The sequence below is a fragment of the Peromyscus eremicus genome, chromosome 11 (genome assembly GCF_949786415.1).
Source record: "Peromyscus eremicus chromosome 11, PerEre_H2_v1, whole genome shotgun sequence".
NCBI classification, from domain to species: Eukaryota; Metazoa; Chordata; class Mammalia; order Rodentia; family Cricetidae; genus Peromyscus; species Peromyscus eremicus.
Genome location: NC_081427.1, coordinates 35,729,862 through 35,743,079, shown reverse-complemented (window position 1 = coordinate 35,743,079; position 13,218 = coordinate 35,729,862). Strand labels below are relative to the sequence as shown.

Genomic DNA, 13,218 nt, shown 5'->3' with positions numbered 1-13,218 from the left:
TATGTTTGTAACCATAATGGTAATGGTCTATGAGCCTGGACTCTTGGTCTTTATTTCATCGGCCTAAAAGATGTTCATGTTAAAATTAAAATCTTTCGTTTCTTGGTCCCACTATGCATGAGGTCGGGAATGTGTGTTGACATTGGAATATTAGGAAAAAGTTGGATTCCTTAAGATTTTTTTCACTTAAATAATTCATTGTAATCATTTGTGTCAGGGGGATTGCATTTGTGTGTGGGTGCTCGTGTGTGTGTGTGTGTGTGTGTGTGTGTGTGTGTGTGTGTGTATTTGGAGGTCAGAGCATAAACTTGACTTAGGAATGCTGTCCACTCCTTTTGACACATGGTCTTTCATTGGCCTGGTGCTCACCAATTAGACTAGAGTGGCAGCCACTGAGCTCCATGGATCCTCTTATTTCCCTCTCCCTGCCTAGCATTACAAGTGTACACCACCATGCCTGCCTTTTTATGTGGGTTCTGGGAATTGAGCTTTGGGCCTAATTCTTCTACAGCAAGCACTTTATGACTAAACTGTCTCCCCAGTCTCCATTTAAAAAGTAATTTATCAAGTATCCTAGATTCTCATAAAGTCAAGGTTGCATTAGCGTTGTTTTAAACCCATGTCTGTTGGGCTGTTGGATGGGAAACCCTTGATAGAAATCATCACGTTGTCTTAGTTAGGGTTTCTGTTGCTGTGACAAAAACACCATGACCAAAAAACAAGTTGGGGAGGGTTAGGGTTTATTTGGCTTACACTTCCAGATCACAGTCCATCATTGGAAGAAGTCAGGACAGGAACTCAAGCAGGGCAGGATCCTGGAGGCAGGAGCTGATGCAGAGGCCATGGAGGAGTGCTGCTTACTGGCTTGCTGGCTTGCTTCCCCTGACTTGCTCAGTCCACCTTCTTATAGAAACCAGAACCAGCAGCCCAGAGATGGCACCACCCACCATGGACTGGGCCCTCCCCCATTGATCACGAAATGAGAAAATGCCTTACAGCTGGATCTCATGGAGGCTCCTTCCTCTCTGATGACTCTAGCTTGTATCATATATAATGGCGTCATAGTTTTGAAAAAAATCCCAGGATGCCAAACAGTTCTGATCAGAGATTCGGGTAGAGTCTGGCATCCTGTTTGAGGAAGCAGAGGGAGGCAGAGCTATCAAAGGTGGCACTTCTTTCCATGGGAAAAGTTGTTAGGGCGCAGATTGAATGGAACATGTAAACATGGCTTCACATGCTCAATTGTTATATCCTTTTTGTTTGTCTTTATACAGATGATGGGAAAGAATTTGAACAAATTGAACAGCTGTAAGTATTTTTTAATTGATTTTTTTTTCACTTGGGTAAAATGCACATAAATATGAAATGAAGTGAAATGTTTGCAGTTAGAAACAAGAACAACCACAAGAACATGGTGATGTGCTTGCTGTTTTCTGTATTTATCTGTGTGACGGTGAAGTTTGGTATCCAGTGTCTACCCCTCCATCAATAACTGTTCTGGTTTTATTGCTGAAAAATGGGTTCATCATGGTGTTCCTACACACATTTTTTGAACGAGTAATAATTTATTTGTGTGAGTGCTTGGAACAGATTTTGTTGCGTAGTAAACAGATGTATTAATTTATTTAAATGATTCTTTACCTTGGTATATTTTTGATCACTGATGAAGCTTCTTAAGAATACAATGTTCTTGAGGCTAGAGAGATGGCTTAGTGGTTAAGAGCATTTGATGCTCTTCTAGAAGACATGGGTTCAATTCCTGGCAGCCACATGACAGCTCTCGACAGTCTATAACAGCAATTCTAGGGGATCTGATGTGCTCTCTGTCTTCCAGAGGCATATGCACACACATGCCACACACATACATATGCAAGTAAAACATCCAGATAAAGAAAAATGGGGGGGAAAAAGAGTACAATGTACAGGCCTCACTAGATCAGAACAATCAGAACCACTTAGGTTGGGACTGGGCATGTGGATTTTTTAAAACCATCATCCCGTGGTACTGTTCTTTCACAATGAAGATCACTGGCCTAGGATTCTATGAGAGTTACTTTTGAGAGAACTCATGTTTTGTTCTTTTTAAGAGTAGAACATGAGGATAGCTGGGAATAAAATGGCCAGGATGGTGGCCATTTTATTTGGTTTGGGGATGGTGGAATACTTCTTCCAGAGAATAAAGGCTCCCAAGACAGGGACTAAAATCTGAGAAACAACCAGTGTCTGTGAACCAAAAGAGACCAGACTAAGACCTCTGAGAGGTGCTCATGAAAGGGAAGCCCCCACCCCCAACCATTACCAATACAAGATGGTGCTGGAAGTTGTCTTCTATCAGCCCAAGGGGCCGTGAGCTGTGAGTCTGTAAGAGCAAGAGGGAGGCAGAGTTCTTCACATACTCGTAGCAGTGGTCAAAGACACAGTTCATATACAGTAGGTAAAATGAACCAACAAGATAATGTGCTTCCAAGTTAAGGACACAAAATTGTAAGTGGAACTTTCAATCTCCCTGATTCCCATTTCCTGGACCTCTTTCTTATTTTTTTCAAGTCATAAAAAGTGTGGCAGGAGTATGTAAAGAGTTAAACTGGCCCCTCTTATGTATCTTCTTTCCTCTCACCCCCATCATGTCCATTGTCTCCGACCACTCCTGTGCAGTCACTAGGGGCTGGGGCTGCATCCTAATTTGCTATGCAGAACGGACTATCAAGTCCATGTAGTTTAATTTTTATTACCACAGCTTACCCTACTCAATGCCTCCCGCAAACATCTTAAAACAATGCCAACATGGTTTAATCTATAATATAAATAATTGTTTTATTCCTTTTATTTAATATTAGAATAACACACATGTTCTCCATCCTTTATTCCAATGCAGCCATCACAATGAATGTCTTACTTTTAGGTATAAATTAACAAGAGTATTTTAAGCTCATTTAGATCAACCCTTGCTATAGTTCATTTTAGATATTCTAGTTAATTTAGTTAGGAACTAATTTTTTTTCACAGATAACAGTTTCATATGTTACATGTTTGGTATACTCTACATATATTTATATGTGTTGGTATCCCTGGTCTTTTGTAGTTTCTTGGTAAAAATGATTTAAAAGATAACAAATATATAACATTAAAAGCAGTGACTTCTCTCAAGGAACTCAATGAGAAGTCAAGTTGATTATTGTCCATCATCCAAGACTTCTGCAGTCCAGTTTTGACATGCATGGTTGGGTGGCTGATTTTTACTTGTCGATAATAACAGCCTCATGAGTACAGGCCTACCCACAGCATCTCTACTGCTATTCACTATGCTCAATGATTTTCTCATGTAGTCATGCTTAAGCATCTAAAGGCCATACTTAATAGTCTTGACTTGATACAAAGGGCCGTATGTAGCTTATAATTTAGTGTAATAAGCATTGGATTATGACTTCTCATACATGTTGGCTAAGCTCCTGGTTGACTGTTATCTTGTTTCAGAACAATGTGAGAGTTAATGGTTACATGCATGCCTGTGGCTCTACTCTTGCCTGGGAAGAATCAGTTCTCCCTCTGCTTAGATCGAGCAAATCTTTGTTACCATGCCCGTGGCAGGAGGTTCTCCCTTAGCAATCACATAAGAAAAGTCAACATTACAAGTAGAACACTGTTAGGAAGAGTGAATTCAGTGGGCACTGCCATTGTAGCGTTTACATATAGTTATGATGTCAATACTACAATGACTTAATTGTGTGCATTGTGAACGTCTGGTGACTGTCCTTCTTTTTTTTGACACAGGAAATCGGATGATAGCAATGGTATAGAAAACAATGCCCCCAGGCTCAGAAAAAATGTAAGTTACTTCTCAATCATATGAAAAGGTGGAGTTCAATATACTGGGCTATTAAACCTTATTCTGGCTTCCAGATTCCTAAAAGACCTAGTTCACTGTGTGCTTGAATACACTTGTGTACACAGTAACAGAAGAAAATACGGACTTATACAAAAATTAATAGTATCCTTTTTTACCAGAGAATGGTGGTAATTCTCCTGTTTCAGCCTCCTGAGTGCTGGAATGTGCTAGGATTTTATGGGATTACAGGCTTGTACCACCATACCCAGCTTTATTTCATGGTATATATATATTTACCTTGGGTTGGTTTCTTTTAAAGCTTTTGTGTAATTTTTAAATTCTCAACTCAAATTTTCTGTATTCTTTGATTTTATTCTCATATACTTCCATATGGTCAATGCAATGATTTCGTCTGTCACAGCTAATTTTCACAATTGATTCATAATTGTCTTAGTTCATCAATGTTAGGACTTGCTTTGCCAGTAGATGGCAAGCTCACTTTCTATCACTCCTTTGCTTTGCTAAAATGATAGTTAAGTTATCATAGATAGCATGGCAGTAACTGCTTCATTCTGTTTTGTTTAATTCAGGAGTCTGTGGAACAGTGAATAAAACAGAACATTTCGCCTTGAGAAGATGTACAAAGAGTTTGTATTTCTGCTTCCTTTCAAGAACGTGTGAATTTTAGATTTTTAAAAGACAAAAATTTCCTGCACACGCACAATAGAACGGTAGCTTTTTAAACCATATAGGCCCTCTCCTACCTAAAGATGTATTTTCCTTTTGTAATTGCTTTTCATTAAAGCGAAGTAAATTGTTCCGGATGTGTTCTGTGAGCTATAACCTAGATAATAAATTTTATCCTGGTCCGGGAGATAAGGGACACAGAACAGACATCAGCAAAATCAGTTAATTAATCCACAAATAAATATCACTAAAGATCTGTTTATTACCAAAGAATTTATGAAAGAGAAAGCTTTTTACCAGTTGTCTTAAAAGTGTTTCCCCCAATCATTCATAACTACTTATAGAAGTATTGATAACAGTTTTCATGTGAAGTGTATCCTTCTGTGGTATTGAAAGTGTTTTCTCTAGGAAATAGAAACTATACTTTCGATAATGATGGCTACTCTGCAGTCTCCACGCTAAGATATACTTTTGCTCCATAAATAACGGTGTAAAATGAGGGAGTATAAATCATGTGCTTCCCCACAGTCAGTATCAACACCAGAGCTTCACATCTTACCACACTCATTACCGCCTTTTTATACTTAAAGCCTAAATGCTTCTTGGTCTTAAGTAGGACACTTTCCTTGTTCTTTGCCATGGGGTTTGGACCTCATCAGCCCCGCTGGTGTTGATGTTTCAGAGTGCAGATCCATGTGGTCACCGTATGACACCCGCTACCTGCATGCCTTTGTGGCTCATGGCTTCTGGGTACCTTTATTTGCTATCTGGTTTCTGGTATCATAGCTGGCTAAAGGTATAAAAGTAGTGCCTTGGATAGTAGATTAGGTGTCCCTGGTTGCTGCGGGGGGGGGGGGGGGGCGGGGAGGGGTTGGGGTTGGGTTGTGACACACTGCTTCCAGAAAACAGGATTAAGAACAATGAGAAACAAAGAGGGGCCAATGGGATGGCAGTAAAAGAAATCCATGGTTCTTGGGGATTGAGGGATTAGAGGTTGGGTAGAAAGAATCCACTGATTTAACAATGGAAACTAGAAGCATATGCCTTGTGCACTAGCTAAGGAAAGGACAAGATTCTGATAGCGAAAATACTGTAACATTTCGACTCATGTTTACCACTATTACTAGCTAGAATAATACATATAAAATTGCCATGGCAGCTGCTTTGTGTTTTGTTGATGCAACACAATTCAGTATTTTCTAATACATGTTAACTCCACATGTAGATCATATTGAACTAGAGCGCACCTCTTGGTAGTAGATGTCCTCTTTTTTCCTTAGTCTCATTTAGCCACACATTTGTTTTGCTTTTAATTCGTGCTTAATTTGACAAGATCATCTTGATGAGCTCATGGCAGCCAGTATAATTAGTCTAAACATTTTGAATTCAGAGAGCAAGTCCCACTCAAAACAGTGTGACTGTGATTGGATACATACAAAAGCCCAACAAATAACTTTGCTGGAAGGATTCATCCATTTGCTTTGCTGCCACTGCCTATTTATGTTGAAATAGTTTTCGAGAAAAAAAAAATGCTACCCGAAGGTAAAGTAATCTGAAATACTTATATAATGCATTGAAACGTTGACGGGCAATGTGTGCTCTGTATTTTTCTAATGAAGATAAGTTATCTCAGTAATTTTAAGTAGAAAAGATTCTCAAATATTTAAGTTGATTTTTGGCCTTTCAGGGTCTCTCTGGAGTACTTTTGGAAAATTATTCTATGCTTAGTAGATTAAAATGGAACGCTTCTAACTAGCCTCATGGAGATGGTGAATGGATTGTCTAAGGACCAATTGTAAATAGCTGCAAAACAAAAAAACAAAAACAAAAACAAAGGCTGAAGCAGGAAAACTATGCTGACTTTATACAGTAGACACCTGGGAAATTCTATTAATCTTTCCAGTTGATGAGTATTCAACATAATAATTAGATTTAATGATGCCATAAAATTTCCAGATAATCTTAAATTCAGTTTACATTAAAATTTAAGTTTCCTTTTACAGTCTTTTTTTTTTAAATCCCTAGCTAGCTAGTCCTTCAGACTCAAACCTTAAATTGTTTATGATCTTTGCTTTTTTACTTTATTGGCTAGGAATCCAATCCCTCCCCGTTCCTTCGACTTTCTCCATCTGTCATCAATCCTCTCGGTACCTCTCCCGTCTCACCTTCACCAGCTGCGAGATCATGGTGTAGGTTTCTCTACCTTGGCCTCCTTGTCCATCTCCCCACTTTTCACGGTGCTTCTCAGCCTTTCCGCTTAAACACAAAGATCTCAAAACCTCATGCAGCCAGCCCATCCTCGCCGTTTCTTAGTACTGTATGCCACCTAGTCAGCAATCTCCCTCCAGTGGCTTGGATTAGCCCAGAGTGTGTCTTTGATGCTGCCCCTGTCCCACTAACTCAAGATTAGCCTTCAGTATGTTAAGGTGCAGGGGAAACTCTCATGTCAATGGGGTAGGGACCATCTCATGTGCTGACAGCTCCGTGTTTCTTTGTGGTTGGTCTTCTTCCCGGATCCTGACTTTTAGTTCTATGCCCTGTATTTAGTACAGGGAGACCATTATAGAACGTTAGAGGTGGTGGTGTAAAATGTGTTTACCTATTTTTAGAAAAAAACTAATTTTAATTATGACAATTAGAATTGCAAAAGAAAATTTTATAGGAAAACAGGTTGTATAAATCCTTCAACTGTTGTACAGGGTACATTTACACCTGTTCTGATGGGTTTTAATTCCTATCGCCCTTAAAATCCGATGGTTAGTATGCACAAAAAAACTAATTTTTACCTTTTATTTCGTATGGTGACACATTGGCTCTAAGTATGCAGGATTTTCGTGGTTATATTCCTCTGTACGGTACAGTTGAAAGAACTGGCATGTAGGCTCACCCCACTAACATAATCATTCTACTTCCCCAAGCTTTGTACATCTTTGAACATCTCAGGATTCACTCCAGAATTTAATATCACAGCAGCACGTTACAAGAAGATTTATTATTACATTTTGAACATCGAAAGCATACTTTTCATTGAATCAACCTGCTTGTAGTATGCGGTGAGAAAAATATTTATGGAATGGGCGAAAGCGGAAGACAGAATGGATTACTTTGGAATTTGAAGTTGCAGATGCTTATGTACTTACTACTCTAATGACAGCTTATCACCCTTGAGTTTATCCTAGTCTGTCATAGAGAGAAAGACAACTCAACTGTGTGTCCCATCTTTATATGCTCTGAATCTAGACAGTGACATGTTCTGTTTACCAGTGGAGTTCCCCATTAAAGATGCATCCCATTTGTTTAATATTAGCAACTAATGTTTGTTGAACATGACACATGCTAGGCACTCACTTTAATGCATGCTTTGAAGTGAAGTGCTCTATCTAATCCTCAATCCATCTCATGCCATAAAAACAGTCCTTTGTTTTTGTTTTTGTTTCTAATCAATGCAGAAACTCAAGCTCAGAGACCTTAAGAAAACCATACAACCCCCCTGATGTACATGATCAGAACTGAAATCAGATTTAGGCTAGGCTGACGTGACCTACTTTGTTCAAGTGGTCTTGAACTACTTTGCTCTGAATGGCTAGTTGTATACATCCTAGAAAATGAGGCTGTTATCTTATTGTTAATTTCACTCTTTTAGGTGGTCACTTGGCACAAGATCCATAACATTTCTGTCCTTGGGGCCCATGCTTTGTGGTTTCTGTGTCCCCATGCTGGTGCTGGGGGTCAACATATATTTAAGACTTTTCTTTTTTCTGGTTGTATTTGTCAGTAGTGAGAATGACCCTAAATTTTATCATCCAGACACTGAAAATGAAAAAGATGCTATGTATAACTTCACTGAGACATGTGGAAAGCAGGCCCTCGGGTCTCACATGTAGCCCGTGGGGAGGAAGTGGCTGCTCTGTGGGTGTTCTGTCACAGATGTAGGTGCAAGCTGGAATGATTGACAGAAATTAACTTTCAAGAAAATAGCCAATTTTAGCTAATGCAGGGAAATCACCATTTTCAGTAAATGTCAGGTGAGTGCCACTGCGGAGAAGTGCCTATAATAGCATCATTTACTCAGCTTAAAGTTTTATTACTTTAAGTATCTTAGTATGACTGGTCTGTTGGCATTCAGAAGTTGGACTCACGGGTTGTAAGAGAAGTTGGCGAAGAACATCTTGCTTTTGCTGCTGTGTGGATGAACTGGCCAGTTTCTTGGATTTGGGCACCTCCTGGTTCATGTGCTGTAGTAGTTCATGTTTATGTGAATCCAGTGAGTCAAGAATGGAAGATTATGCCCTTATTACCAAATCTGCCTGTGAAATGATTGAAAATCACACATGATTGGAATGGACAGAAGTACTTTTAGTCCCACGAATGGCTTATAGGCTGCATTTCTTATTCCTTTGCACCTCAATGGGAACATGTTAGGGAAACCTGTTTAGGGTATTGGTTAAAAATATTGTTTTTGTCTATTGTGTTTTATGTTTTACAGCATTTTTTAAAAAATTATGTAGTTCTTATTTCAGAAAACTATTACAAATTATTTTTCTAAAGTTTATTGGATAATCATAAAAATAGTAGATTTATTACATATATAATTTGCTGTAATGTTACTTAATGTTGCAAAAAGAATAGCTACTTATATTTTATACCTTTTAAAATAGATATTTGACCATAAATGTTTAGTTTTGCTTAAATCAAGGACCATTGATTATATTTTTTTAATAGTTGTGTTTCTTTTACTTGTGTGTTTTGAGTCTCATTACCGACTTTCTGTATTATGTAACACCAAAAATGTCAATACAGGAACATTGTAAAAATTTCTGTGTTGCATATGGATTTAATGTACAATTAAGCTCAATAAAGTGTACTCTGTGGATTAAAACTAAGTATCCGTGGCATGTATTTTCAAATTTTTCAATTTAAAAAGGATTAATTCATTTTATGTGTTTCGTGTCTGTGGGTGTGCCTGTGGAGGCCAGAAGAGGACCAGGGAATTCTGGGACCTGTAGTAATTGCTGGCAGTTGTGAGCTATAACATGAATTGCTAAATGGTCTTAATGTAATACCCAGAGCCAGATATTGGGGTGAAAGCTGAAAGATCAGAGGGATACAACAAGCCAGCCACAAGTTCTTACTGCTAGGAAATCCTCAGCCCAAGAAAGAGCTACTCCTTAAATACCTTTCTGTGCCCTACCATCTTACTTCTGCTTTCCACCCAGCTACATCACTTCCTGCCTGTCTGTACGGACCTCCAGACCTCTATGGTTAACTAGTGCTGGGATTAAAGGCATGTGCCACCACGCCTGGCTCTGTTCCCAGTGTGGCCTTGAACTCACAGAGATCTGATGAATCTCTGCCTCCTAAAGGCTAGGATTAAAGGTGTATGCTACCACTGCCTGACCTCTATGTTTAATATAGTAGCTGGCTTTTCCCTTTGATCCCCAGGCAAACTTTTTTTGTTGGAGCACAGATAAAATACCATGACAGTGTGCTGAAACCCAAATGCTAGTTCTCTGCAAGAGCAGTGAACCGTCCTAGCCACTAAGGTACCACGCCAGCCCAATTGTTTTCATTGTTAATGATTTAAAGGTGGTTCTATAGGCACTAGCCAATGGAAAACACTGATTATTTTCCTGTGTGTACCAAAGATTTGTTTTATTAAACAACTCATCGTTCTCAAGCCCAACACACACACAAAAAGGCTTAATTGAGTCTGTGTTTTAACACATTAAATTGAAAGTCAATCAGAAAGCAATTTTCAAAACACTAAAATATGTTTTGAAAGTTTAAATTACAACTATGACCATGATTTTTAAAAACAAACATTTAAAATGAAATCGGTGATTAGATTAAATTTGCTTGTCTTCCCGGGTAATTTCCTTTCAACTTTTCATTATCGTTTTAAGTTGATTCAGCAAAAATTGTTTCAAAATGCTTCAGGTTTTTATTTTAAACTAAAATTCCATGGAAATATCTGATGTTATAAAAGAGTCAGTATCTCAAATAGGGCAAATTAGTGAATCTAATAATCACAGAAAAGATTAACTGTTAAGCAACACACTGGATTAGTTTATTAACTAACTACACAGTAGCATGATTAATAGCTAACAAATAAATGTTTATCATCCCTAGCATGTGAGGCCAATTTACAGGAAGCGAGCAATTGTATTTAATGATTAATTTATAATCATAATAAAAATAACTAATGGCTGGTGGTCAACTTGTAGACATCCAGAATAGATTTTTTTGTTTTGTTTTGTTTTTTGAGACATAGTATCTCTGTGTAATCCTGGCTGTCCTGGAACTTGCTTTGTAGACCAGGCTGGCCTTGAACTCACAGAGATCCTCCAGCCTCTTACTCCCAAGTGCTGGGATTAAAGGCGTGCGCCACCACTGCCCGGCCAGAAAAGACATTTTTTACTTATTACTTTTTATTTTACTTATATTTTATTATTATTTTACTAATATATTTTACTTATATATTTACTTATTATATCTTACTTATCTCCTGGTAATTGTAGCTGATAACGTTAGGTGTTATAAAACATGAATAATTCTCACTTAAATCAAACACTACTACTAGAATAACTTCTCAAACTGGTTGTTGTAGCATAGGACTAATCCAGCTGTCAGGAGGTTAAAGTAGAAGACAGTGAGTTTGAAGCCTGTCTTGACTACCGGTGAGACCCTGTTCCCCAAAACACAGTTAAGGCAAACTTAAGCAAATTGAACAGACTCGGCCAATGGTATTTACGTACGTATTCACAAAAATGAGACTTCAGACAGAGTGAGTACAGTGAAAGACAGCAGGATACATGGTAATCAAAATCATGGGAACAACATAATTTCTCAAAAGGGTTTATTTTTTAATTTACGTCTGTGCTGTATGTACACATGCATTCATGTTCCCACAGAGGCCAGAAGAGGACATTGAATCCCCTGAAGCCAGAGTTATAAGTGAGTGTGAACTGTCCCAGGCACGTGAACAAAGCAGCAGGCACTTTGTCTAGTATCTATTGGGAAAGGACAGACTGGTAACAGTGGGTTTGTGTTAAGAGGCCATGGCACAGGAATCGAACTGTCACAATGTTGCAATCTGTTTCATGCTGTCAATTCAGAAGTCTGCACGTCCGGAAAGGATCCTTTAGCAGTGCTGGGGGCAAGCCGGACATTCTAAGTCGAGGACTCCCACAGGGGCTGAAGCTCAGTGGTAGATAGAGCACTCGGTAGCCGTGTGAAATCCCTGGACTCTGTCCCCAGTTCCACAGGAAAAACAACAGATATTCAACAAGGGACAACTAAGCACTTTCATTGCTAGTTGGCCAACCCGGAAAGACTATCGGAAGAAAGGTCTCATTAGAGAAACAGAATGATAAGGAATTTTGGAACACCAGGAGAGAAGGAGAACAGTAGGACAGGGACAGCGGCCACGGATAAACCGGGAAAGCACATGTTGCAGACCTGTGCTGCTAGTCAATGTAATACAACTGTAAAGGAGATACTTAGTGTTCTTCCCAGTGGAATAGAAAGGACATCTAAGAAGGCAGAGTTCCCATAATTCACTTCAGCTGGGAAGATGTCAATAGTAGATTTAAACCAGGTAATGAATTCGATATTTTCATTTGTACTTCTGTGAATACTTTAATACACTTTTTTTCAATTTCTGAAAAAAAGAGAGAAAGAGAGAGAGAGAGAGAGAGAGAGAGAGAGAGAGAGAGACGCTGCCAGCCACCACCATGAGAAGATGTTAAGATACTGGTAAGCCACGAGCCACGTGGCAACTTATAGATGAATAGAAATGGGTTGATTGAAGATATAAGAACAGTTAGCAAGAAGCCTGCCATGGCCATACAGTTTATAAGTAATATAAGTCTCTGTGTGTTTACTTGGTTGGGTTTGAGCAGCTGCGGGTCTGGCCGGTGAGAGATTTGTCCTGACCCTGGGCCAGGCAGGACTGGGGAAAAACTCTAGCTACAAACGTGTAATGACTTACATAACCCGTAGAACTCTTACTAAAGAAGCTGTTTAAGGCCCATGGCAAATTCTTTTTTTTGTTGTTCTTGTTATTTTTCGAGACAGGGTTTCTCTGTGTAGCTTTGTGCCTTTCCTGGAGCTCACGCTATAGCCCAGGCTGGCCTGGAACTCACAAAGATCTGCCTAGCTCTGCTGGGATTAAAGGTGGGCCCCCCACCACCTGCCATGACAAATTCTTACAGATACAATGAAATTGTTAGTGCCTGGAATGGGATGGGGGGGAGATAAGGGAGGGTGTGTGGGAGACAGTAAGCAAGACACATAATGTCCATGTATGAAATTGCCAAGCAACAAAATCATTCTAGATGTTCCAGCTACCACCCTGCCCTGCCCCCCCCCTCCCCCCCCCCCCCCCCCCCCCCCCCGTAATGCAGGAAAAAAAAAATAACAGCAAGAAGACCCAGAAGATAAGAAAACCTTTCAGGCTCAGGCCTTAATAATATCAATAATACTGTAAATCTCAGTAGACTTTCATATCAGCAACACATACATTTGCAGAATGTAGATACTAAAGAACCCAACCATTTGCTTATGAAAAGCTGAAAGCCAAGGCTTGGAAATGCATGCCTGCCGTGTAAAAACCCTAACTGATAGGAAGCAGGAGAGGCTGTATTGCTATTAGGTCTACTGGATGTCAGGTGAAGAAAACTGCCAGAGACAGAAAGGGATATTAG

The 13,218-nt window shown here is 39.2% G+C and overlaps 1 protein-coding gene across 2 annotated transcripts in view; it reads left to right on the top strand.

Annotated features, from left to right (window-relative positions):
* Emb (embigin) overlaps positions 1 to 4,645 on the top strand; it is a 48,598-nt gene extending 43,953 nt beyond the window's left edge. For both annotated transcript variants that reach the window (XM_059276138.1, XM_059276139.1), the window contains exons 7-9: positions 1,275 to 1,308; positions 3,772 to 3,826; positions 4,417 to 4,645. In XM_059276138.1, the coding sequence (XP_059132121.1) occupies positions 1,275 to 1,308; positions 3,772 to 3,826; positions 4,417 to 4,434 (107 nt within the window). In that variant the 3' untranslated portion in view covers positions 4,435 to 4,645. The remainder of the gene's footprint in view (positions 1 to 1,274; positions 1,309 to 3,771; positions 3,827 to 4,416) is intronic.
* The last annotated feature ends 8,573 nt before the right edge of the window (positions 4,646 to 13,218 follow it).